Below are 27,698 nucleotides of genomic sequence, written 5' to 3' on the forward strand. Positions count from 1 at the left end.
CGCATTTCACCACTTATTTATTTCTCCAAACATATTTATTTCTGTATTATTTTCTTTACACGTTTCTTTATGCAGTTCTGCCTCATTATGCAAATGAGGGGGCTGTCAATAAATGCATAAATACATAAATAAATACATACATTTAAATATAAAAAATACTTGCAAAAATAAATAAATAAAAGGGAAAATTAAACAGAAGAGTAAATAATCAAGAGAATGAATACAAAGAGAAATAAAGAGAAATATCAATTAATGTTACATTTATATTTAATATTATTTTTGCTACATTTAATGACATCTTTATTTATTCATCAATTTATCATTTATTTATTTATGTTTTATTTTGGCAGGTGCCGTCCTCCATAGCTCTAAAGTGTAAATGTAAAAAACAAAGCACTGAGACATAAAGAAGTCCTCTGCCTCAACTCAACGCTGTGAACTACAGCTCCCATCATGCATTGCGCTCCAAGCAGGAAGAGCGTTGTCTCGCAGGAGGCTCACACTGATCCAAGTTAGGAGCTTTCAGCTGCCAGCCTTGGCCCATCATGTAAGAGCTGCGGAGGATTCTTTGCAGTGCATTTGCAGAATAACCTCCTTCCAGACGCCTGCAGGAGGCCGTGCACTGCAACCGTCGCTCTGTGCACGGACACGCACGCTGCGCACGCAAAAAGGCTCCAAGTGCATGAAGATCGAGGCTTGTATTTTGCATCTTTTGTTGCAAAAGCAAAGCCGCTGAAGCTCCAGTGCTCGGTGCGATGGAGGGAGGGAGTGAGAAAGAAGGCAGCAAAGTCTTTTGTGCTTCCCCTCCCCCTCATCAAAGCAAAGGGGAAATGTCTCAGCCAAAGGGAGGTAAGAAGATATGAAACCGATCATCTGTGCAAAACTACCATCATGCAATCACTGCTGCACGCTCTGCAACATGCACCGCTGCAGCTTCAGCACGGCCGGTGCATTTTAAAGTTACAATGTTTCAGAAAGGGTCAGTTGCATTTCCTGTTTCAGATCTTCCCCTTTGCACAGTTCCTGGTAAGACGATGCTGTGTGTGTGTACTCACTCACACTGACGCTATTAGCAGCAGCGCACAGGCAGCAGGGATGAGATGAAGAGGAGCCTGCAACAGTCACGAGATAGACGAGCACACTGCAACTCTTTATTAGAATAAAACTGCACGAGTGCATGCATGCTCAAGGTAAATAATGTAAGCCATAGTGGCGTGCAGGGGTGCAAATATACGTGTTTTTTTGGTGCAGGAGGGGACGTGACAGGCTGCAGCTGTCAGTGGTCAACTTTGAGTGTTTATTGGGTGCTGATTTCTGCTTATGGGACAGAAAATGGAAAATCTAATAATAGATTTAGTTTGAGTGGTGGTGAGTTCAGGAACAGGGGCTTCTATTAAAACACAAGTCTCCATGCAAAAAGTCCCATTCTGTCAGCTGCTGCTGCTTCTGTCCAACTGCAACTGGATATGTGTCAAACCCCTGGGTGGCGTGTCCACTGATGTTCAGCTTTTCCCCCTCAGCGTGCACACGAAAGCATGCATGTCACACTTTGACCCCAAACTTTATCACCGTGCAGCAGCAACAACAACACGAGCTGTGGAGTAAACTGTCCTGCAGCCGGAGAGCTCTCACAGGTCATCGGTGAATGCAGGAAAAAAACAGCTGCAGTGAAAGCAGCTCAGGCGCTTTTCCTCCCTGTGCCGTGTTTTCCAAGAAGTCCAAAGTGAGGCTGGTTCATTGCACAACATGCAGAACACACAACACACACACAGAGCGAGAGACATGAGCAGGTAGGAGAGAGAGAGAGAGCCCCCGATGGTCACAGCCTCACACTGTTTAGCTGCTACAGTCAATTGTCCACCCACCTACACAGAGGAACTGTCTTGTTGCAGCCAGTTCATGATGATGAATAATGCACAGACATTATTTTTTCTCTCTGTATATGAATGAGTCGGTTTGGGACTTTCCTGAAAGCAGAAGTAGGTTTCTGTTGTCATTCATTGATAATGTACGTGGCAGGAAACGACACAAACACACACATCTAGAGCTGAAACAGTCGATCAATCGATTGGTCGATTATTCACTACATGAGGTTTTTGTCTTGAATCTTTGTAGTACGACAAACAAGAACGAAATGGCACAAAGTGTCACCTCAAAGCCAAGTCAGTAGTTCTGCTGCAGCCGTGTGAAAGCATGATTCCTATAGAAATGTAAGTCAGATTATGGGCTGGCTGAGGTGGGATCCCGGCCCCGCGGGGTTGGGCGCACCACCGGCCCGTCTCGCCTGCACCGTCAGGGACATGGAGCATGAGGACCCGAAAGATGGTGACGAGAGGTTAACGTCACGCTGCAGTAAAGTGATATCGGTGCCGTTGTATTGGAGCCGGTTTGCAAGTACGAGTACATGAGCACAGTATCGGACCCGATACCCGATACTGGTATCGGTATCGGTGCATCCCTAGTTAAAGTTGATGTCTTTTGGACAGTTGACAGAGACGTTAAATTTATGTCTTTTGGACGTGTCTTGCTCAGTGGGTGGCGCGCATGCCACAAGCATGCACGGAACACGGATGTATAAAGAGATCTGGATACGGCATTGTAGGCAGGCTCCCGTTCATTTCTATGAGAGTTGCTTCTGAGCCGCATGAAGCCAAATTATTGACAACAACAATGGATTTGAGCATGCAAAAGACGCAGCGTGTGTGCGGACACTTAACACGATCAAATTATATAGTGGTGACATTTTGGACGGCATGGATGTAAACTGCAACTTGACAGGTTGGCGGAGGCAACAACAACCGGGAGGCGGTAATTCTAGTTTTGTCGAACACAACTGATGACATCGCCTCGGGCTTATAGAAAGTGTGACGGATGTTTTTCAGCATTCAAGTAAAAATGTCCAAACATTAGTTGGTTCCAGCTTCTCCACTCTGAGGATTTGCTGCTTTTTCAGTTTTATATGATTGTAAATTGAATATCTTTGGGGGGTTTTTGACTGTTGTTCAGACAAAACAAGCTGTGGGGCTCTGAGAAATGTGTTGTTGTAAAAGAAATCAGAAAAAAATGAATATGAAGAATTCTTTTTCAATTTTATGGAAGTAAACTGCAACTTGACTGGTTGGCGGAGGCGTACAACCGCGAGGCGATAATTCTAAGTTTTGATTTTGGATTGTTGGTTGAACACAACTGAGGACATCGCCTTGGGCTTCAGGAATTGTGGCGGATGTTTTTCAACGTTTCTGAAAAGCGTTTAAGTAAAAAACATTAGTTGGTTCCAGCTTCTCCACTCTGAGGATTTGCTGCTTTTTCAGTTGTTATATGATTGTAAATTGAATATCTTTGGGGAATTTTGACTGTTGTTTAGACGAAACAAACTATTAATTGTTGGTTGCAGCTTTAAACAGTTATTGCATATCTCATAACTGCTGAAGGAAATTAATGCAAATCTGTGAGGTTACAGTAACCGTCATGTCGTTGTTACAGTTTTCAGTTTTAGAAAAAGTCAGCTGTGAATATATGAGAACTAACACATCAATCCATGTAGCCTAATTCTAAACTATGCTGTAGTTTCATGGTGCTTTTGCTAATGTTACTGTACGGCAGCTAACAGCGTTTCCTTTATGCACGATGTCATCTATCTATGATCCCACATGTTACCTCTCGGATGGTTTGTTGTTGATGATTTGTTGTTGATAGGATGATGGTGAAGGTGCTTCATGAACACTTATGCCTGGACCAGACAGCACACGGCAGCAACGCGTGGCGGCTGCGTCGCTGAACCTCTGCGTCTCTCACGCTTGTGGTGTCCACACTAACAGCATTTCTGCTGCTGCTGCTGTCAGCCCTTTCTTTCTACATAGTTTGCCTTTCATGATGGCCATTTCACTTCATTGTGAATGTCATTTATATTTATTTTAGACAGAAAAAGGTTAAGAAATGTGTGCTCATTTGTAAATAATAGTAATAATCCACAATTAAAACCCCGTACTTTATTCATTCATGAAGCCGTGCAAGTCACTGCATCTTCTACAACACTGTCCAGAAAAAGCCTCGTGTTAACAAGTGAAGGAATTCTGTCCACAGAAAAAAATGCTAGAGGGCTTTTAGTTTGAAACGGAAGCAGGAAGTGTTGATTTAGAATAACTAAAATAAATAAATTACTTTTTTCATGTCCGTGACATATTCTACATATACAGACGTTGGTATACTGTCAATATACTGTCTGTTGTTGCTGTGAACTGCGCGGCTCGTGGTAAAAATAGGCGAGACCTTGAATCTCTAGAAGAGATGCAGCTGAAGCTTTGTTCATACTCACGCGAGACACCGTGGCGCGGGCCTCTGTAGATGGCACACGCACTATAAGCATGCACGGAGGCGTTTATGCTCAGCGTGTTGTTTGTTGCAATATGCTCCGAAACGCCAGGAGGCGTTCAAACAAAATATTCTGTGGATAAGCAGGAAGTCAACGAGTGGTACCGGAAAGGGAAGTAGGTTGATTAAAACACTAAACACCGACGTACGGACCGCCAAACATTGCATTTGTGTACTGTAATTGTTAGAGGTGCACGACAAACCACCGCAACAACTTGTGGAGCCTTCGCACACCACGTGAAAGATGTGATGACGTCATTTTCTGCACTTTGCGCCGGTTTCACTACGGCGACCATAAACCAGGCTTGACACGCAGCTGAGCCGCGCTGCTGACATTCGTTAGTCGTTACACACTGTGGAACTTTTTTTCTTCCCCATGTTTGAATAGTTTGTGTTGTGCTTACAGCTTTTAGCCTCCGAGTGGTTAAAAACAACAACAGTTAATGCTGGTTTAATTTAATTTAGAAGAATTTCTGCAAAACATTTTTTTCATTTAACAAAAAAAGTTCTCAAAGAACTCTACCCAAATAAATTAAATTATCTGATCAAACTCTGAACTATCTCATCAGGGAATTAGTAAATAACATTATAAAGCTGATAAACTTCCACAGTTTGTGATGCTCAGTGTAATGAACACATTTAGCTCAACTACTTCTTGCAGCCCTGCACAGACTGTGTTGTATAACTTACAACTACTGAAGGAAATGAGTACCAATGTGCAGAGCTAAAATCAGCATCATGTTCTTGTTTTATTGAAATCCTGCCAGTCCCTTCTTCACCGTGCTGCTGCTTTCCTTCTATTCTCACATCATTTGGCTCGGATGTGTGTTAAGTCTTGCGTTTCCTTCTCGAGCGATTCCCTGTGTGGCCCAGACACTGCGCTGTGCTGTGCCGTGCTGAGCCGAGCTGAGCTGAGTGCTGTATAGCGTGCTCGGCTGTCCGATGGCAGAGTGACAGCGGCCCTCCCAGCTCGTGTCCCCCTGCAGCCTCGCCGGCCCTCGCGCCTCTGCACAAATGTCCCGTTTGTCATGCAAATGGAGGCTTCTTTTTCAGCTGCACAGATACTAAAGTTGCTGTTTCGACGGGCCGATTGTTGCAGGTCTATAGTGGCTTTTTTTTTTGCTGCAATAACAGTAGAATTGTTCAGAGCATTGTTCACATGATCCACTAACTGTACTTCTGTTTTTGGGGGGGTTGACTGCATGCATTCAGACTGCAACTTCTCTGACGGCTGAAAGAGATAGCAACAATATGTAGGACATTCAAACAATTCCTGTTTATTTCAGCTTTGTTGCATGAAAGGCAAGCAGAGGTGTGAGAGAAAAAAAGATTAGTGTGTGCTGAAAATGAGACATAAATCCAGGTCAACCAGGAGGAACCCTCGTGGTCGTGATGGGGTGAGGGAGGAGGTGTTACACCGTAGCGCAGCCTTTGCGCTGCAAGGTAGTGGATGCAACTAATGTCATTTATTGCAGCTGGATGGAGACATTGATGATATTGACATCTTCTGTTCATAATCACAGTTCTGAATTGTCTGAGAAACATTTAAAGATCAAAGCTGAAAGTCTCTTTCCTCTGGAGGGAAATATATATTTGCGCTGCTCTGAAGTGCCACGGATTTGATGAGCAAACACTGTGTGTCTTCGCCGGGAGAATTTATTATTGCTAGGGCTGTCAAAGTTAACGCGATAATAACACGTCAACGCAAATTCATTTTAACGCCTCTAATTTCTTTAAGGCAACATGCAGTTGTTTAGGCTCAGTATTAAAGCTAGAGTGAAGATACTTGTATCATATGAAACTATAAAAACCTGATGAATCTGTTGGTACCAACCATGTCATACTAGCTTGTCTTGAAGGAGGCTAAATAACGCTCCAAACTTACGCTGAATTTAGGCGTGGAGAAACTGTCATGGCCAAAAAAGACTCAAAATGCACAATAAACAAAGTTAAAGATGAATTTGACTGATAGCGTTATTATATAATCATGTAGTGAATCTCTGATATCGTGGCAGCGTTACGTCCGTGCCATCGCGGTCTCCGGTCTCCGTCCTGGACCGGGTCAGAGGAAGCGGCGTTCTTGCTCCGAGGCGACCTGAAGCTGACACTCTCGACGCTCTCCGCTTTCTGCGAGTATCGTTCAAGTTGAGCCGAGTGCACCGGAAGTGTAACGGTGACGACACGATTCCCAAAGGAGCTTCCGACAGCTGGAACCTAAAGGAGCTGCCATCTTTGGAAGTGTAGAGTATCTCACGGATTGCCAGAGCAGTCGGAGGGGGCCGAAGAACCGAGGGCTCCGGCTGGAGTTATTTTCAAATCCCCCCCCTCCCTCCTTCTGTCCTGTCTTTTCCTGTCCTTCCTGTGTCACTGCCTCCCGCCGTCTGTGATTGATCCTTCTTCCTCTGGCTCTCTGGAATTCCATTGAGGAACTCTTGGGATTGTTGGAATTCCAGCCAGAGTGCATGTGTGGGTGAACCGCGGGCGCCGCGTATCCCCGTGATCCAGGGCTCGTTATCACGCATGCCTCACACACACCGAGTTTCTGTGCACATCTCCGTCTCTGCACACCGGCCTGCAAACCTTCCTGTCAGCATTATGTCTTCACGAACGGACGTGCATGCATGACGAGGCTGATTGCATGCTCGTACCGGGCGTGGCAGAAACTGTGAGCGAAGACACGCATCTCCTGTGGCCTCGCTCTGGCATTTCACTGCATACTTGAGCTCATGTGCTGCAAATCACTGCGACTGATATGTGCTGCTGCTTTTAATTAACCCACACTGCCGACCGCAGTGTGGAGTTATCTGCTGAGCTCAGCAAGAGTAAAGGAAAGAATTGTGTATTTGAGTTATGCAACATAATCTGGAGACCGTCTGAAATGAGATATTTTTAGCTCTCTATGTTTCCAGCCCGGAAATTTTTTTTGGTATAGAACGTTTCTGCAAACCAAGGATACGTTGCATGTTGTCGTCTTTTTGTTGTTTTTTTGCATTCTGTCAGAGAAAGTGATGAAGTGATGAAGTACAAACGAACCCAGGAGACTTCACCCCCGTGGAACCAAAAGTAAACGTTGACTTTACGCCAGTTACGTAACGCTACGTCAGAAAGTTTGCTAAGGGCGGTTGTTATTTACTTACGTTAAATTACGTTGTTATTTTATTACAAACCATGATGTTTTTTCTAATCTTAATCGAGTAGTTTTGTTGCCTAAACCTAACCAATCGTTACACAACGTTAACCAGCTGGTATTGTGCGTTTCTGCATGCGCGATACAAGGTATGGAAGACGTAAAAATAAATGAATAAATAAATAAATGACTCGAAAAATAAATAAATGTCATTAAATGTAGCAAAACTAATATTAAAAATAAATGTAGCCATTAATTAATTGATAAAATGTGACATAAATTGATATTTCTGTTTTTATTTATTTATCTTTGTATTAATTCCCTTTTTTATTTACTCTGCACAAAGAAATTAAAAAAGAAATGTATAAAGAAAAGAATACAGAAAATAAATAAGTTTGGGGAAATAAAAAAGGGGTGAAATGCAACGAGAAAATCGTGCAGAAATAAATAAATGCAGAAGTAAATACATACATTTAAAAATAAATATAAAATTAATGAAAAATAAGTGCAAAAATAAATGCATTAAAAAATTAATAAAAATAAATAAATAACAATAATTAAACAGAAGATTTAGTAAATAAGGGAATACAGAGATAAGTAAATAAAGAAGCAAATTAAAACAGAAATATCAATTTACTGTATGTCACATTTTATCAATTAATTTATGGCTACACTTATTTTTAAGATTATTTTTGCTACATTGATATACATACTGTGTTTATTTATTCATTTATTTATTTATTTATTTTTATTTTTGGCAGGTTCCGTCCTCCATATATTCCTGCCAGCCACATAGATTACATAATCCTGGGCCCCTCTGATCCCCGCACCACCTCCTCCTCTCTCTTTCTTACACCTCTGTTCGTCTCTCTCTGTCATTTCCTGTCGGTCAGTCGCAGCGTTCCTGTCAGTTGAGACACTTCACATGATGATTTGCATGCGTGCTGCTGGATCGTCTGCATCTTTATGACTTTACATATAAATCTGTGCCTGCAGCTCCTCGTCGTTCGTGTCTCGCCTGTGTGTATATTAAAGTGGACTGAAATGCGTTGTGCATGTTAATATGCGTGCTGAGGTTTGGATGATAAATGTGTCTTTGAGGAGCACGCTGCCTCTCGTCTCGTGATCCGAGCGCACCGACGGCTGTAAGGCAGAAGATTCACACTCCCGGAGAAAGAGAAGGGATGCTGTCGCGTCGTCGTAGTCACACAGTGGAGCTTTTGTTCTGACATTGTTTGAGGTCAATCATCTGACAAAGCTCCATGTCAGGTTAATGCAATGCAAAGTATTTATTGATCCGATCTCTTCATGTGGAACCTTTAGTTACTTCTGTTTGTTAGTCAGCAGGTTTTATCATGAGTCAGACTCAATCAGGAACTGATTTAGTTTGGGTGTGGATGTGGATCCATTAGTGCAGTTATACTGTATATCCACATCAGTCAGTTAGGGAGCTGTGTTAGCGGCAGGCAAGCAGCTTCTGGTGTTCAGGTGCCTATAAATACTGTTTCTTCCTTCAGTCCGTCTCCCCTCTGCACAGTTGTGAAGCCACATTGAACGCTGTTTGGGGCAATTCTTAATTTGTGATAAGATTTTATTGATTTTCAAAATATGCATTGGAAATTAACAAAAAAAATCACATTATTTTAAACAAACATTTTTTAGAAAATATGAATAATAATAAATAAAATAGATAATAAATATTTTGTGTAATGAAACTCAATTGATTTTCAAGATATGCATTTGAAAATTAACAAAAATACGTAAATTAAAAACAAATAATTAATTGGAAAAAAATACAAAAAATAATAACAAATAAAATAAATAACAATATTTATTCAATAGATATTTAAAAAGAATAATAATCTAAATAAATAAATAATATTTTTTGTGATCAAATTGTTTTGATTTTTAAGATATGCATTGGAAATTATTAACAAAAATTACATAATTTAAAACAATAATTGAATTTTTTTATTAAAAATGATAACATTAATTAAAATAAATAAATAATAAATACTTTTTGTGATACAATTTTATTGATTTGCAAGATATGCATTGGACATTCTTAACAAAAAAATACATGAGTGTTTTCTGGTTTCCAGTGTGTGTGTGTGTGTGTGTGTGTGTGTGTTAGCAGAGAGTTGTTCTCCAGTTACTATTGTTGTCTGTGTAAATGCATGTAGGAGGGGCTCAAACTGACATTTTAGTGCAACAAAGCTGCTTTGGAAAGTGGAGGCCGGCAGCAAGAGGCCACCGGTGGAGGGCCGCATAGCACAGCAGCGTCACACCCTGCACTGTTTGAACAAACCAGGACATACTGGACGCACTACTCTGTGTGTGTGTGTGTGTGTGTGTGTGTGTGTGTGTGTGTGTGTGTGTGTGTGTGTGTGTGTGTGTGTGTATTTAATAAGACAACAATGTGAGAAATTCCAGTTCTTCTTCTTGAGAAGACACACCTTCACTTTTACTTTTAATTACCTTAAAGGGATAGTTTGGGTGTTTCTCAGAGTGGTTGTATGAGCTACTTATCCATAATCAGTGTATTACCGACAGTAGATGGAGTTTGGAGAAGTAGATAGGAGTAATGTACTGCTTTGGACGCATTTTAGACACCTAAAAAAATCAATATCGGTTTAAGTGTACGCTATATTTAGAATATTTTCACTACAGAACACAGGAGTTGGTTAGTTCGGATTCACCAAATCACACAATAACACGAACAAACTAACGGATGGAGGCAGCGGTAGACCAGCGACTCCTGTGTTCTGTGAGTCTGGTTGCTTATACGAGAGCATAGATAACGGCTACATATGGTGTAGTATACACCAAATATAGCGTACACTTAAACTGATTATTTTAGGTGTCTAAAATCCCCGTCCACAGCAGTACGTTGCTTTGCTCCCATGCTGTTACTCCTGTCTGCTTCTCCAAACTCCATCTACTGTAGGTAATACACTGTCTATGGAGAAGAACCTCATACAACCACACAGAGAAACACCCAAACTATCCCTTTAAAGCTTTGCTGCTCAGAGCCGTTGTCGTGCATCAGAGGCAGATCCAACATGGCTGGCCCTCCTCCCGGTGTCACCTTTGTCAGAACAGATGTGAACGAGCGTTTTACTGCAACAGGCTCTAATCGGCTCGCAGCAGTTCAACCCGGTCTGAGGAGGTTTGATGCTGCCGGGACACACACAGAGAGTCACACCCTCAGGAACCTGTGACGCCCCGTTAACGAGTCACCCGGCCGTTAAACCTTCACCTCCAGATGGAGCGAGCACACCTGAGCTGCCAGACATCCTCTTCTTCTTCTTCTTTTTCGTCTTGCTCTCGGCGTCTGTTACGTTCAATTAGGATCTGGAATCACTTACTGCATCCAACCGTAAGTTTCAAAGATGAGATCGGTCGCTGCTGCAGTTGCTATATCAACAGGAAATGTAGAAATGGAAGCCTGGATGTAACGCCTGAGAAGTTCATGAGGAGCATTCTGTGATGTTTACACTGACGGCTGCTGCAGGAAGTTTGAGCCATTTTGCATCAAGTGCCGGACGTCTGTTGTTTGGACAATACTTATTTTGTTTTTTCAAGGTGTGCATAGGAAATTATTAACAATAAATTACATAATTTCAAAGATAACTTTAATTGAAAAAAAATATCATTAAAAATAATAATAAAATTAAAATAAATAACAGTTTTGTGATTATATTATATTGATTTTCAAGATATGCAGTGGGAATTAACAACAAATTACATAATAGAAAACAGCATTAATTGAATTCTTTTATTAAAAATAATAACTAAAATAAATAATAAATACTTTTTGTAATCAAACATTTTTGAATTTCAAGATTAAAAATTATTAACAAAATTGACATGATTTAAAACAAAACATTCACTAAAAAATATGTATTATTGAAAATAATAATAATAAATAAAATACATAAGTAATCAAATTTTCAAGATATGAATTGAAGATTATCAACAAAAAATTACATTATTTAAAACGAATTGAAAAAATATTTTAAATAATGATAAATATGATAAATAGTAAATACTTTTTATTTATAATAATAATATTAAATAAAATAAATAATAAATACTTTTTTGTGATCAAATTTGATTGATTTTCCAGATACACTTTGGAAATTATTAACAAAAATTACATAATTTAAAACATTAATTGAAAAAATATTATTAAACAAAATAATAATAAATAAATAAATATTTTATATTGTTAATAATAATAATAATAATAATAAAATGTGTAATAATAATAATAGTAAAAATAAATAATAAATACTTTTTTGTGATCATATTTGATTGATTTTCCAGAGACACTTTGGAAATTATTACCAAAACGATGGCTGCTGCAGGAAGTTTGAGTCATTTTGCATCAGTGGGAGTTTTTAAGTGCCGGACGTCTGCTGTAAGCTTCTGGACAGAAGCGGCGAGTCATCAGTGTTTTGACATTGAATATGCAGATCCAGTTACTCAGCACAAATCTGCCTCAGAGGACAACTGACTGACTCACTCTAAACGTTACTAAGGTTTGATTGAAGTTTCTCGATTCCTAAAATAGATTTGATTTAGTCCTCGTTTCATTCGTAGCAGCTCGTCTGGAAACTGAAAGTTCACATGATGAGGTTTTGCTGTTGCTGGAGGGAGAAAGAGAGTTAAAGGTTGATGAACTCCGATCAACTGATCTCTCATCCTGAGCTATGTTAAGAAGCTAAGTATGCTTTCATCTGGCGGTATGCTCGGCTGCCGGCGAGACCGACCGGCCGACCTCTCTGGAGTCTCATCAGTCTGCTGCTTCTACTTCACTCACACTGAACTGTCACAGCAGTTTGCACAAATACCGAGATGAGTGACGTTTGGAGATCAGACTAGAACATCTATTTGGGTCAAACTTCCAGCTTCTCAAATGCTCCCAAATTTCTTTATCTTATATGATAGAAAACAGAACGTCTTTGCGTTTCGGTCGGATAAAACGAGTCATTTGATGACGACGTTACCTTGAGCTCTGAGAAGCATTTTCACTATTTTACTGACAAAACAGAAGAGTACAGAGGATCAGAGATATTAGGGTTTTCTCTTAACCCACTGAGACCCCCAATAGACCAGTTTTTGTCTCTTTTAGGGGGGTCTTTAGGGGGAGATTGTTCAGAAACCCCCTTATTGTCAATCTAGCTAGGAAAGCCATCCATCCTCTGAATGCTCTAGGTCTCTAGTTTGATCCATCCATCCTCTGAATGCTCTAGGTCTCTAGTCTGATCCATCCATCCTCTGAATGCTCTAGGTCTCTAGTTTGATCCATCCATCCTCTGAATGCTCTAGGTCTCTAGTTTGATCCATCCATCCTCTGAATGCTCTAGGTCTCTAGTTTGATCCATCCATCCTCTGAATGCTCTAGGTCTCTAGTTTGATCCATCCATCCTCTGAATGCTCTAGGTCTCTAGTTTGATCCATCCATCCTCTGAATGCTCTAGGTCTCTAGTCTGATCCATCCATCCTCTGAATGCTCTAGGTCTCTAGTTTGATCCATCCATCCTCTGAATGCTCTAGGTCTCTAGTTTGATCCATCCATCCTCTGAATGCTCTAGGTCTCTAGTTTGATCCATCCATCCTCTGAATGCTCTAGGTCTCTAGTTTGTGGCTGTAAAGTTTCATGAGGCTGTGATTATCCTAGAGGTCACCACAGGTCATTTTATACAGTGAGGTCAATGAAATGTCTTCTATGGGGACTAACATCATCACACATGAATACAGTTGGGCTCGTTGGATCCACCAGAGTCTCAGCTTTACAGTGAGACCCAATTTATGTAATTCAAGACTGTTTAGGACTGGCGACCTGTCCAGGGTGTACCCTGCCTTCGCCCAATGTCGGCTGGGATCGGCTCCAGCCCCCCCGCGACCCCTAACGGGATAAGCGGTTGCAGATGGATGGATGGAAGACTGTTTAGGGACCCCAGTATGCAGAAATATTCAAACACACCATTTTAGAATAGGAGACAATAACACATTTCTACTGCATGTGATGATCATAAAGTGGGCATGTCTGTAAAGGGGAGACTCGTGGGGTAAAATCTCTATATTTTCTCTTTCTGAGAGTTTTTTTAAATTTATTTATTAACCTCAGTTTTCTGATGATGTTTTGTGTTTTGTGTGTTTTCAGGTAAGAGGAAGCTCAAGCTCCCCAAGGAGGTGTTTGAGCAGCCTCCTCCCGCCGCAGTGTAAGACTCTTTACTACTTCATGTTTACACGCTTTCTCACATCCAAGGTTCTTTATTCATCACCTCCTGTGTTGCCCATACTGTACCTGCGTAGACCTGGTAGACAGAAGGCTGAATGTGTTCAACAGTTCAAGGAACGGTCATATCATCATTTCTCTCTCATAGCGAGTACATCGGCCTGTCCTGGGTTTGAGACTTGAACACAAAGTCGAATGTAAAAATATTAATTTCTTCTGACATTTGCACAGTTTCAACACAAGAAGACTTAGTGCAGAATAATTAGTACGTTTTGTTCCTCCTCCACGAGCATCGTCTCCTCGCTCTTGTTAACATGAAGCTGCAGAAAACAAAATGATTGTGAGCTGTAGAGGAACTAAATGTTCAGTTCGTCTTCAAGAGAATCATCTTCATTGAGACATTTTGTCTTTTACATTTTCATTTAATTACCTTTTAATTTTTTTAATTGGATAATTTTATTTCTTTTCTAATTTATTTAATTTTTTTTATTCCGTTATTTCATTATTTCATTTTAAAATAATATTTATTTCAGATCTGAATTGATTATTTTAAATATTTTTTTGATTTTGTGATTTTATCTATTTCTTTAATTTGTATTTTATAATTTTAGTTGTTTTTAAAAAAAATCTATAATTTTATTTTTTTTCTAATTTATTAGATTTTTTTATTCGGTTGTATTTATTTTAAAATAATTATTTTATTTCTGAATTGATTTCTTAAATATGTTTTTTAATTTTGTGATTTTATTGATATGTTTAATTTGTACTTTATATATATATATAAATTCTATAATTTTATTTTTTTAATTTATTCAAATGTTTTATTCTGTTTTATTGATTAATTAATTTAATTTAATTTTATAATTGTATTTGGAGTTTTTTAAATCCTATAATTATTAATTTATTAGATTGTAATATTTTCTATTTGTTAAATTTTTAAATAGTATCTCTTTTAATTTTTTTTATAATTCTTTTTTATAAATCAGTTTGTAACTTTGACTGAAGAAAAATTTAACTCAAGATCCACTTATGAGCTTTTACAAGATTTCATGTTCTTCCTCAGCTCAGTATGAACGATGCAGTTTGAATCTGCTGTCCTCGGACTGCTGGAGGACAGAGACGGGGACATTTATGTTTTCATTGACAAACAGATCTTTGACATCATGTGTTCGTCCTGACGTTTACTCTCTGCTTCACCGTGTTCCTGTTGTTGTGAAGTTGAACCAGTTTAAAGGTAATAAAACGTGTGTGTGTCTGTGTGTTTCAGACCCCCCAGAGATTTGGATTCGAAAGCTTGTGTAACCATCGGAGAGAAGGTAATTTTATTTCATCTTTGCACCTTTCCTAATCCCATTCAAGGTTTATATTTTTTCCTCTTACATAACTCCTCACTGTTTACTTTTTTTCCTTCTGCCGGTGTATTTTTGGTGCACAGAGGTCGGCTCAGTAAAGGCTGCGTTCGCTGTAAAGAACGCCCCGCTGAACATTACGGCCGAATTGAACACTTCTGATTGTGGGGAGACTGGAATGTCTTTTATTGCCCGTCGGGCAGTAAAAATATTTATTTTAAACTCATCAAATAAGTGGAATTTTCCATTGGCAGAGGTTCCTGCTTTTCTCTGCTCGGCTTGGCCTCAAGTCAAAATGATTTGTTGTGTTTGCTTGAATAGAAGAAGTTAAGTTTTACATCTGTGGAGGAGACAGTGTTTAGTGACTCTTTACATCGTGGAGGAGACAGTGTTTAGTGACTCTTTACATCTGTGGAGGAGACAGTGTTTAGTGACTCTTTACATCGTGGAGGAGACAGTGTTTAGTGACTCTTTACATCGTGGAGGAGACAGTGTTTAGTGACTCTTTACATCGTGGAGGAGACAGTGTTTAGTGACTCTTTACATCGTGGAGGAGACAGTGTTTAGTGACTCTTTACATCGTGGAGGAGACAGTGTTTAGTGACTCTTTACATCGTGGAGGAGACAGTGTTTAGTGACTCTTTACATCGTGGAGGAGACAATGTTTAGTGACTCTTTACATCGTGGAGGAGACTGTGTTTAGTGACTCTTTACATCGTGGAGGAGACAGTGTTTAGTGACTCTTTACATCGTGGAGGAGACAATGTTTAGTGACTCTTTACATCGTGGAGGAGACAATGTTTAGTGACTCTTTACATCGTGGAGGAGACTGTGTTTAGTGACTCTTTACATCGTGGAGGAGACTGTGTTTAGTGACTCTTTACATCGTGGAGGAGACAGTGTTTAGTGACTCTTTACATCGTGGAGGAGACAGTGTTTAGTGACTCTTTACATCGTGGAGGAGACAGTGTTTAGTGACTCTTTACATCGTGGAGGAGACAGTGTTTAGTGACTCTTTACATCGTGGAGGAGACAGTGTTTAGTGACTCTTTACATCGTGGAGGAGACAGTGTTTAGTGACTCTTTACATCGTGGAGGAGACAGTGTTTAGTGACTCTTTACATCGTGGAGGAGACTGTGTTTAGTGACTCTTTACATCGTGGAGGAGACAGTGTTTAGTGACTCTTTACATCGTGGAGGAGACAATGTTTAGTGACTCTTTACATCGTGGAGGAGACAATGTTTAGTGACTCTTTACATCGTGGAGGAGACAATGTTTAGTGACTCTTTACATCGTGGAGGAGACTGTGTTTAGTGACTCTTTACATCGTGGAGGAGACTGTGTTTAGTGACTCTTTACATCGTGGAGGAGACTGTGTTTAGTGACTCTTTACATCGTGGAGGAGACAGTGTTTAGTGACTCAGGTTGTTTAATCCTCTCGGTCACCACAGCTCCGTTCATTTATTGACAGCAGTTTGTGTCCACCTCTCACCCGGCTCCCCTTGTTCTCCCCTTGTTCTCTCGTTGTGTCGGAGCAGAACTTCGAGGTGAAGGCCGATGACCTGGAGCAGATCTGCGAGCTTGGCCGAGGAGCGTACGGCGTGGTGGACAAGATGAGGCACGTGCCCAGCGGCCTGATCATGGCTGTGAAGGTGAGTGGCCAGAGGACGGACGGCTTCTACGTTACCACGACCCACTAAAGGTGTTGGGTATATGAATGAAAGAATCTTAAAAGCAGCAGAGGGTAGAAATGGCGCAAATAAGATTTAAAAAAAATATATATTTTCAGTCTGCTTGTGTGAGTCCTGAACCGTTGTACTTCCTGTCGTCGTCCCTCAGCGGATTCGGGCCACAGTGAACACTCAGGAGCAGAAGAGGCTGCTGATGGATCTGGACATCTCCATGAGGACCGTGGACTGTTACTACACCGTCACCTTCTACGGAGCGCTGTTCAGAGAGGTAACAACAACCACAAGGCTGCACCACAACGACAAACCACAACACATCTGTAGTAACACCTTAAACGCGTCTGTTTCACCAAGTATTACCTCACACATCTGCTCATATTCATCATCTTGTTTACTGCTTCTTTGCTCTGATTCAAATCGTTATTTTATGAATTTTAGAAATATGTATTAAAGGTCACCTATTATGCAAAATGCACTTTTCCATGTCTTTTAAACATCAATATCTGTCCCCAGTGTGTCTACAAGTCACCATAGTATCATAAAAGACAATCCTCTCTCTTTTTCTCCTGCTCCGTTTGTCCGGAAATGGGTGTCGAAACAACGCTGCGCAGCTTTTCTTTTCTTCTGACGTCATTTGAGAATTAGCCATATAAGGGTTTCCTGGTCGAACCAGAGCAGAACCTTCAGTAGCTGACCCCGCCCCACAGCGCGTCACTGTCTCTCCTCCTCAACCTAACTTGAGCAAAGTCTGCAAGAACCAGCAGAACAGGCTTCATGTACTCCCATCATCTAAATATAACATGTTCTTTCACAAAGGCTTTATGTAATTACACTGTTTAAACAGATGATATTTATATATTATATATATTTGATGTCATGCATGTAGCAGAGTACAGGTAGTAAATAGTGACTGTAAGCAACACAACACATTTCTGTTTCACAGTCAAACTTTATTTGAGTTGACAGATGACAATATTAATTATTCACAGCATTTGTAATCATCTCACCTGTTAGTTAGTTATGTTAACATGGTACAGGAGAAAGTCTTCAGCTCTGGTAAACTATGGTAAGCTAAGCTCCGGTGGTCTGTAGTCATGGTAACACAGAGACAGCTACTACTGTAAATAATATACCATTACTCTGATCTTCCATACATTTATCTTTTAGCAGAAATAATGAACTGACTACTGTTTCACATCTTCTATTTTCCACCCTGATGGTCGCTGTGTTTACACACCGTCTCATAGCGGTAGCATGTAGCTAACCCGTTAGCATGTAGCTACATGCTAACGGGTTAGCTCTGTATCTCCATGTAAACAGAGCCATCTGCTCTCAGCTGTCTGCTCTCAGCTATCTGCTCTCAGCTATCTGCTCTCCTCTGGGATGATTCTGTCGGTCATTTCTCACAGATGGATCTGTAAAGACAGACGTAAAACAGAGTGTATGTTTACGGTTTACAGAGTTGATGCATGAGGTAAACACTGAGTTAACTAACAGAGATATAAATAGCATTATTTACCTGAGAGAAACCGTCAGGAGAACCTGGAATCTGGACCGCAGATGTTCATCATGTGTCGCCGATTTCTGATCAGATTCCTCCGGTAACGTGCGCTGGGTGAAGTTTCTGGTTTATAAACTTTAAAGTGGTTTATAAACTTTATTCTAGCTGCTATCTCTCCACTCGTCTCTCTCTCTCTCTCTCTCTCTCTAGAGAGAGAGAGAGAGAGAGAGAGAGAGAGAGAGAGAGCTGCTCCGGGAGGGAGGGGGAGGGTGACGCTGTTGTTGTTGAGGACGTTTGATTGACAGAAAACGCTGACCAATCAGAGCAGAGTGGGAGGAGACAGGCTGTGAATCAGTGGTTTTCAGACAGAGGCTGAATTAGGCTCTGAGGCAGGCAGACTCAGGCTGCAGTATGAGAAGAATAAAGGGTTTTTTGAACATTGCAGCATGTAAACATGTTCTAGTGCAACATTAAAATACATCTATGAACCTGGAAATGAGCATAATATGAGACCTACAGAGCTACAGACACAGAAATCAGCACTTTTGGAAATGGGCTGAAACAGAGGTTATAGAGACATGCTGGAATGCATGATCTGATTGTTTTTTTTGAAAAAAAAACTTCAGAGACATGGTTTGGAGGTGTCTGAGACCTATAATAACTAGTTTAAATGGAGTATAATATGTGACCTTTAAGACGAAAAGTTTGGCTTCTTTTATTAACAGAAAAAATGTTCATATTTCTCAAAGTAAGTTATCAAAGAAAGTATTGTTTTGTATGTGCATTAGTGTAATAAATATCAAACCCTGCTGACGGATGCTGTGTATTAATGACAAACACCTGTGAAGAGTTTTACGGATGCAGACGACTTCCTGCAGCAGCGAGTGGATGTTCAGGATTTCCTCTCCGTGACTAAAAACACTGGAAAATCTGCCGCTTCTTCCGGTCCGTCCGTCTGTCCGTCTGACATACGTCCTGGCGCTTTGTTGCCGCTCTTCCTCGTCTCTTTGTAAATGTGACTCGTCTGTTGCCAGGGCGACGTGTGGATCTGCATGGAGCTGATGGACACCTCCCTCGACAAGTTCTACAAGCAGGTGATCGAGAAGGGCATGAGCATCCCCGAGGACATCCTGGGGAAGATCGCCGTCTCGGTGGGTTCACTTCAAACACGTTAATGTGAACGATTTAAAGACGTACTTCCTGTGAATGCTGGAGCTCACGTTAGCTTAATGATGGTTATGTAACTCTGCTTATTATGGGCTGTGTTATTACAGATAGTAAAAGCTCTGGAGCATCTGCACAGCAATCTGCAAGTCATCCACAGAGGTAAGAGCCTGAGAGGAAACATTAAAGCTCTCAGAGAGCGTCGATATCCTCCTCTGGGATGCACCGCCACTCTGCTGCTCCTTCCTTTCTTTTCTTTCTTTAATTAATTCATTAAAGTTAATTGTTAAAATATTTAAGGGTTTAGAACATTATGATAGAAGTATATGATGGTCATTCATCATATACGTCTACATTTTTGGGTTGATACCATTTGTTCCACAGATTTGGTGCTAAATTTAACCATTTTTTACTACATGAGAATTGATAAAAATGATCAATAATCCCTCCAAAATCCCACATTAAGACACCAAGACCTTGAGGAACACCATCGAAAAAGCCATGCTGTGATTTGGGATCAAAAACTTTTGAGATTTGGAGCGAGAATTGCATTTTCCGGCGATTAGATGGCGAGCACTTCTGTTGTGTAAACTGCTGTTTGTTGTGTCGTCTTTCTCTCTGGTTCCAGATGTGAAGCCCTCCAACGTGCTGATCAACACGCAGGGCCAGGTGAAGATGTGCGATTTCGGCATCAGCGGCTACCTGGTCGACTCTGTGGCTAAAACCATGGACGCTGGCTGCAAACCCTACATGGCGGTAAGCGGGGAAGATTCAGTGGGCTGTCATTTAACTGTTTTACATCTGACTAACCTGAAGCGCGGTTACCTCGTGATTGTCGCTACCAGAAAGGTTTCATGTACATCGCTGCCCCCCCTCACCATTCAGCTTGCACCATCATCCACATGTGTTTTTGTTTATGTCGAGATCAGCTGTACGTCGCAGAGCATCGTAACAAAATAACCTAAAGCGTCGTCGTCACTCGTTGCAACAGTCAGCCAGTGTGCCTTGGTCGAAGTAAACTGTGATGTCAACGTGTTTGATGAGGAAAGCTGGCAGGAGGAGAGAGGCAGGGTGACGCGTCATCAGTTACACTGCGCATGTCTTAAAGCCTGTGGTGTTAATGCACAGGCTGAGCGGAGTTATCGAAAAAGATTCACAAAGCCAGATCATGACCTCGATCGCCACCAAAACTAATGGATTGTTCATTGTGCCACACCCCACCCCTCAAAAAACAATGCATTCAAATCCATCCAACTATTCCAAACGGACAAACCAACAAACCAACGAACCAAAGCCGGTGAAAACAAAACCTCCTTCCTAGGCCCTGCCCTTGGCGGAGGTAACAAGATAGCGACGGCCAAAATGCCAAACACAAGGCTTCAAAGTGGTAGTCCACAAACCAATGGGTGATGTCATGAGAGCTTTTCCTGGCGGCTTCATTGGCGTTGTTGATGTAAAAGTCTCTCATTCCAGCTTGAAACGAGGATAACATGTCATATGTTGTGTTGACAAGTGACCCAAAAACGTGTGACTGCAGACATGTGATTTAAAGACATCTGAGTATCCAGATAACAGGATGTTTTCTCTGGCTGATGAACGACAGCAGCTACTTTAGCGTGCAGAGAATCCACCTCTCTGTCTCAGTATTATCCGGTTACACTTTAACCGTGCCTGTTGCTGATTGGCTGAGTGTGTTTTAGGGCCAGGTGAGCGCTCAGGGAACACAGTGTGTGTACAAGGACGTTTAGGATGACAGGGAAGCGTGCAGGTCGTCCCCGACAACCGCCTCCATACGTGACATCACCCTTTTCTTTCTGTCCCGCAGCCGGAGAGGATAAACCCCGAGACGAACCAGAAAGGCTACAGCGTCAAGTCTGACATCTGGAGTTTAGGAATCACCATGGTAAATCAGCTTTATTCTTCATTTCTCTGTGTGACTTTATATTGGAGACTCGCTCTCATTCACATGCTTAATTCCCTTAATTTGTTTCATCTCCGTTTATGAAGTACGCGAAGGGTGAAAATGATCGGTAATAAAAAAGCGATCTGGTTGTATGAGGCACGGCTCTCTCTAGACGCGTCTAGACGTTTTATTATGAGTTGTTAAATATTCATAGTTTTCTCATTTGCACATTTTCCAACTCAGACCAGAGAATATATTTTTGGCGTCAAGGATTCAGCAATCTACGGCAGTTTCCCGTCATTTGAGCTCGTCCTTCTCTTTCTGCTTTGAGCAGCATATGTTCCAGCAGCGGTCTGAGTGTCTGGTGGGTCGAGGAGACGAGGAGAGGTTTAAAATGATGGAGGTGAAAAGAATAGTTTCATCAACACTGGACGAGACAGAGAGAGCAATCGGTGTGTCCGATAAAACACACTTTGGGTGATTTTGGAGCGTCTGTTAGTCCTCGAGAACTTAAGAACCACCTGGACAGTGAAAAGTGAAATAACTGCAAAGTGAAGCAGCTGATGAGATTTTGAATCCGTTGTTCTGAAGGCTGAAAACGGGTCGTTGTGTAGCATCAACGTCCTGGTAAGATGTGAACACTGAGATATATACTGGACTTCCCTGAGTGGGTTCACATGTACAGTTGTATTCTGATTGGGATTTTGGAGTATTTTAGGTGTGTGTTATGTAAATGTAAATATATCTGAATAATACGGCGGCCGAGACAACGCGACACAATAAGCAGATACGTGGTTCTATAAAATTGTCATGTATTGTATCATGCAAAGAGGGCAAATAATAATAAACATTAAAAAAATGAAATTATATGCATTTAAATAAATAAATAAAAATTATAATAAATAAATTAATAAATTTAAATAAATAAATTAAGTTTAATTAATAAGTTGATTAAGAATAATTGAATATGCACTAAATTACAAACCTGGATAGCGTCAGTGTCACCTATACTATGTAGGATGGAACCCAAAAATAAATAACTCGATAAATAAATATGTCATTAAATGCAGCAAAAATAATATTGAAAATAAATGTAGCCATTAATTAATTGATAAAATGTGACATAAATTGATATTTCTGTTTTAATTTGCATCTTCATTTATTTATCTTTGTATTAATTCTGTTATTTATTTACTCTTCTGTTTAACTTTCCCTTTTCTTTATTTCTGTATTTATTTTTTATTAATTTTTAAATTTATTTATTTATTTTTGCACTTGATTTTTTTATATTTATTTTTAAATGTATGTTTTGTTTTTTACGCGTTCATGCATTTATTGACAGCACCCTCATTTGCATAATGAAGCAGAAATGTAAAAACAAATGTAAAAAGAAAAGAATACATAAATAAATAAGTTTGGGGAAATAAATAAGGGGTGAAATACAAAGAGAAAATCGTCCAAAAATAAATAAATAAATAAAAAATAAATGCAAATATAAATGAATAAATAAAAAATAAATGCAAAAATAAATAAATAAATTTGAAATTAATACAAATAAATACATAAATAAATAAAAGTTAAAATTAAAAAGAAAAGTAAACAAATAAGGGAATTAATAAAAAGATAAATAAATTTGTCACATGTTATCAATAAATTAATAGCTTCATCTTTTTTTATATTACTTTTGCAACATTTATTTATTTATTTATTTATTATTTTGACAGGTTTCGTCCTCCATACTCTGCAGGGTGATGATAAATAAGCCGATCTCTCATTAAAGCCTGACAGGTTAAGACCTTAAAACCAGGATCCCGGTGTTCTCGTACGGTTCGTGTTCTGAGTGTTTGAGTGACCTCTGTTTCAGATCGAGCTCGCCATCCTGCGCTTCCCGTACGACTCGTGGGGAACGCCGTTCCAGCAGCTGAAGCAGGTGGTGGAAGAACCTTCGCCCCAGCTTCCTGCCGACCAGTTCTCCCCCGACTTCGTGGACTTCTCCTCTCTGTGGTTCGTCCTTTTCTCTCGTTTCTCTTGCGACTAATTACAAGTTTTGTGAAATGTTTTGTTTAAAGATGCAAATGAGGCATCACGTAATGCTAAGTTTTGGTGAATTTAGGAGAAATCTACAGACGCAAATAGACAAAGTAGTGAAATGCATGACTTGTTATGGAAGCAAAATAGCCCAAAATGTGAATATTGACCAGCGTATGAAGTGTCTGTAGTGTCTCGCCTGTCTTCTTTACATCCTTCCTCCACAGATTATACTCTAGAGGGAACTTCGATGCATAAATGTGCAGGTCAAAGTAAAAACTAACTCCGTACTGCTCTGAGATCCAGACTGAGTCTGAAGGCTGGAGATCAGCACATGGCTGAGGTGTCGGTGATGAGCTCCATCAGTTATATGAATTAATGTTGACGTTGCTTTTTGCTTCTGCAGCTTAAAGAAAGTTTCCAAAGAGCGGCCGACTTACACAGAACTCATGGTGAGTGCTGCTATTTTGTCATTAAAGCCCTCCTCCAGAGAGTTTTACTTCCTGTTTTTTGGTTAACGTCCTTTCTCAAACAGAGAATGGGGGTGTGGTTAATAGTCAGATGTACTGTAATTCATCACCGTGGCAACCAGTTTGCATCGTTTTCCAACCAAGTTTAGATGAATTTACCGTTTATCAGACCACAACACACCGACTCTCTCACTCGCTCTTCTGCTTCACCGTCTCCTCCTGGCGAGGCGGCCGTCTGGCTGCTGCTGCAGCGCCACCGAGGAGCCGCACCGCCGGCCACAGCGCACCGGAAGACGGATAGACATGTTGCCAAGGTTACGCCGTTTGAAAAGCAGTTTTCGGGGACGTTTTTGGAGGTGCACCGTCCACCAGCACCGGTCACTCTCTCCTCAGCTCCAGCACCGACACCGACACCGGGCTGCTCTGAGATTCCTTTATTTCTCTAATGGGACTTTTCTCTTGAGCTGAAAGTTGTGCCGTTGTGAAGATAAACACACTAAAGTGAGGCGGAGGAAGCCAAAAATAAAATGAAAACAACAAGTTGGACTAGCTAACTACACCTAACTAGTTAACTACACCTAACTAGTTAACTAACTAGAAAGACAAACTGCTGCTGCTCAGACTCAAGCGAGCATGAGTGAACCTGAAGGACGACCTTTGACCTGCAGCTTCTACTAAAGTCAAACGGCATATTCACATTTTACCAACAACCTTCTTTTTTATCACTTTGAGCTCAAAATTAAGTAATTTGTCAAAACAAAATGTTGGCAAACAGTGTGGCTGATCTACAAATAAATATGAAATATTATAGAAAAGCCGAAATCCACTGGAGGGGGGGGGGGGTTTAATCTGCTGTTTAATAACCTGCATGCATCCTGTAATACTGTTACTCAGACACCGGAGGGAGCACTGAGACTGGTATTTCTATGTGGCTGAAAGTCCTCTCCCTCACATCTAATATGAGTAGATCAGCTGTGATGCTGAATCATATGAAACACACGTCTGATGTTGTCGTTGCTCTCAGACTGAATGAATGTCGTCTTCCTCCTCAGCAACATCCCTTCTTCACCTCCCACGAGGCCAAAGAAACCGACGTGGCTACCTTTGTGAAAGTCATCTTGGGGGACTGAGTCGTCGCCACACTCGCACAGGGACGGAGTGAAGATCTGTTATGAAGAGAAAAAAAAATACAAAAAGCAACCAATCACAGCCCCCCGTTACCTGCAGGACCTCCCCGCCCCTCCCACCCTGCCTGCTCTCACCCCTCCCTCCAGAAACCGACGGAGCCCCGAGGAGAGGCCGGCGAAGCGGAGCGAGGAGTTTGTCCCCGCCCCCCCACCTGGCTCTCCATGTCTCTCTGTCACCTGACATGGGAGGGGGGGTGGGGGCGGCGGCCTCGCACCTAATCTGGAATAATTTAACATGTCTGTATGCAAAACCACCCTCCCTACATCTGTCCCACCTCCGTGCACCGCCTACTACTCAAACATTCAGCGAGGCGACCGGTCGGCCCGTCGGCTCGTCATCGGCTCGTCGTCGTCACGGTCAAACTTCTTTTAGCTGAAGAGTGAAAAGAGGTGCAGATTATATATATATATAAAAAAAAGATGAATGATATAATGCTATCTATGTATAATCTAAATGTTTGTATACTCAAAGCAAGTGTTGCATCGGTTTATTAATTGACTGCATGTACAGAATATATCTGAGGGTGAAAACAGGCTCAACGAGGAACAGTTGTAGATTCAAGGCCCCTCCTAGTGGTCACTAACAGGTACTGCACCTCTACTGCTCTCCCCCTGATCACAGCAGGTCGACGACACCTTTTGGGCTCTGGCTGCCTGTGAACGTGTGTGTGTGTGTGTGTGTGTGTGTGTGAGAGCGAGAGCTGGTGCATGATATGTGTGTGTTTGTAGGGCTGCAGGGTTTTGGATGAAATTGTGATTTTTGCGCTCAGAGTTGAGATTTTTCTCTCACTATGAAATGTTTCCTCTGCCGTCTCATCGTGCCTGTGAGAGCTGGTTAGTTATATTTCTGTGTGGCGAGGCAGCGGGGTGGTCAGGTGGTTGTCGTGGCCGTGGTACCTTCATATTGTTCTCGGTTGCAGCGTTTCGATGCAGGATGTAGTTTGTCCAGATGAAACAGTTCCTCACAAAAGAATGTGAGTTCGTAAAGTTTTTGTCAGAACTTTTTGTTGGTTCAAGAGCACAATTTTGGACCGAATTGATTCTTTTCAATGGAATCACAACGATGCATCCCAGTGGTTCGTGGCGTACCGGTAGTTATTTTCTGGTAGTCGTCCTTGCCTTGATATCTACCTTATAGTTATAGAATAGTTATAGTCATAATAGTTAATCACGATTAATCACACATTTTGTATCTGTTCAAAATGTACCTTAAAGGGAGATTTGTCAAGTATTTAATCCTCTTATCAACATGGGAGTGGACAAATATGCTGCTTTATGCAAATGTATGTATATAATTATTATTGTAAATCATTTAACAACACAAATCAATGACAGATATTGTCCAGAAACCCTCACAGGTACTGCATTTAGCATAAAACAATATGCTCCAATCATAACATGGCAAACTGCAGCCCAACAGGCAACAACAGCTGTCAGTGTGTCAGTGTGCTGACTTGACTATGACTTGCCCTAAACTGCATGTGATTATCATAAAGTGGGCATGTCTGTAAAGGGGAGACTCGTGGGTACCCATAGAACCCATTTACATTCACTGATCTGGAGGTCAGAGGTCAAGGGACCCCTTTGAACATGGACATGACAGTTTTTCCTCGCCAAAATTTAGCGTTAAGTTTGGAGCGTTATTTAACCTCCTTCTTGACCAGCTAGTATGACATGGTTCCAATGGACTCATTAGGTTTTTTCTAGTGTCATATGATACTAGTATCTAAACTCTAGCTTTAAAACTGAACCTAAACAACAGTAAGTTGCATTAATGCGTTAAGAAAATTATTGGCGTTAAAACAAATGAACACGTTATTATCGCGTTAACTTTGACATCTCTGGAAAATACGCAAGTAAAATGAGATTTTTCAGGTTCGAGGCGAAATTGTGATTTTAAATCCGATGAATCGTGCAGCCCTACATTTTAAAATGAGGTGTGTGTGTGTGTGTGTGTGTGTGTGTGTGTGCGTGTGCGTGGACGTTGTTGTGGGAGAAGATTGCCCATATTCTCCTTGTTGTCTGTACTGAGCCAATCACAACCCTCTCCACTCCGTGTTCAACATGAAAAGAACTGGATATTATTACTATTATTATTATTAATATTATATTAATTATTGTTGTTATTATTTAGATCCAGGTGCCCCCCCCCCCCCCCCCCAGACATATTTACTGCAGTTTCTCTTTATTTATTACAACTGCTGTTTTCCCTCTGGAGACGTTGATCCATCAGAGACGTCTCTCTCTCTCTCTGAGTGTTTGTTTTGTTTCTGTCGTGTTCTTCTTGGCTCAAACACGTAAATGCTTTTAAACTGTAACTTGCCTTCTATGTGCCTCTCTATAGAACAGGAATATGTTGTTGTAGTCAGGATGATGCAGGGACACCTCTCCCATCATATCCTCCCCCCTTCACGCTCACGCCGTCATAATTCCACTTCCTGTTTGCTTTCATCACTTCCTCGCTTCTCTTTCTCGCGGTGGTTTCTGATCGGCCGACGTAGAGCTCAGCTGACACCTTCTAGTTGTTATGCAAGTACTACTCTAATGACAAGCTTGATACTGTAAGAGGCGGGATGGCAGCGATTTGTCACAGTGGGATAATTTACATCATCTTGTTGCCTATAAATATTTAGTTACTGGGTTATCACTTGATTGTTTTCTG

At 40.9% G+C, this 27,698-nt stretch overlaps 1 protein-coding gene and 1 long non-coding RNA gene across 2 annotated transcripts in view; both read left to right on the forward strand.

Annotated features, from left to right (window-relative positions):
* Positions 1-27,698, forward strand: part of LOC141758955 (uncharacterized) — a 64,355-nt gene that overhangs the window by 31,481 nt on the left and 5,176 nt on the right. The gene's annotated exons all lie outside the window — the stretch shown is intronic.
* On the forward strand, positions 466-27,678 carry map2k6 (mitogen-activated protein kinase kinase 6). Its single transcript, XM_074620795.1, has 12 exons — positions 466-849; positions 13,671-13,728; positions 15,013-15,061; positions 16,634-16,747; positions 16,935-17,054; positions 19,319-19,435; positions 19,559-19,610; positions 20,077-20,204; positions 21,274-21,351; positions 23,216-23,355; positions 23,786-23,831; positions 24,902-27,678. Exons 1-12 carry the CDS (start codon positions 756-758, stop codon positions 24,977-24,979), a joined length of 1,074 nt encoding a protein of 357 aa, XP_074476896.1. The 5' UTR covers positions 466-755; the 3' UTR covers positions 24,980-27,678.

Source organism: Sebastes fasciatus, chromosome 20 (genome assembly GCF_043250625.1).
Source record: "Sebastes fasciatus isolate fSebFas1 chromosome 20, fSebFas1.pri, whole genome shotgun sequence".
Taxonomy (NCBI): domain Eukaryota; kingdom Metazoa; phylum Chordata; class Actinopteri; order Perciformes; family Sebastidae; genus Sebastes; species Sebastes fasciatus.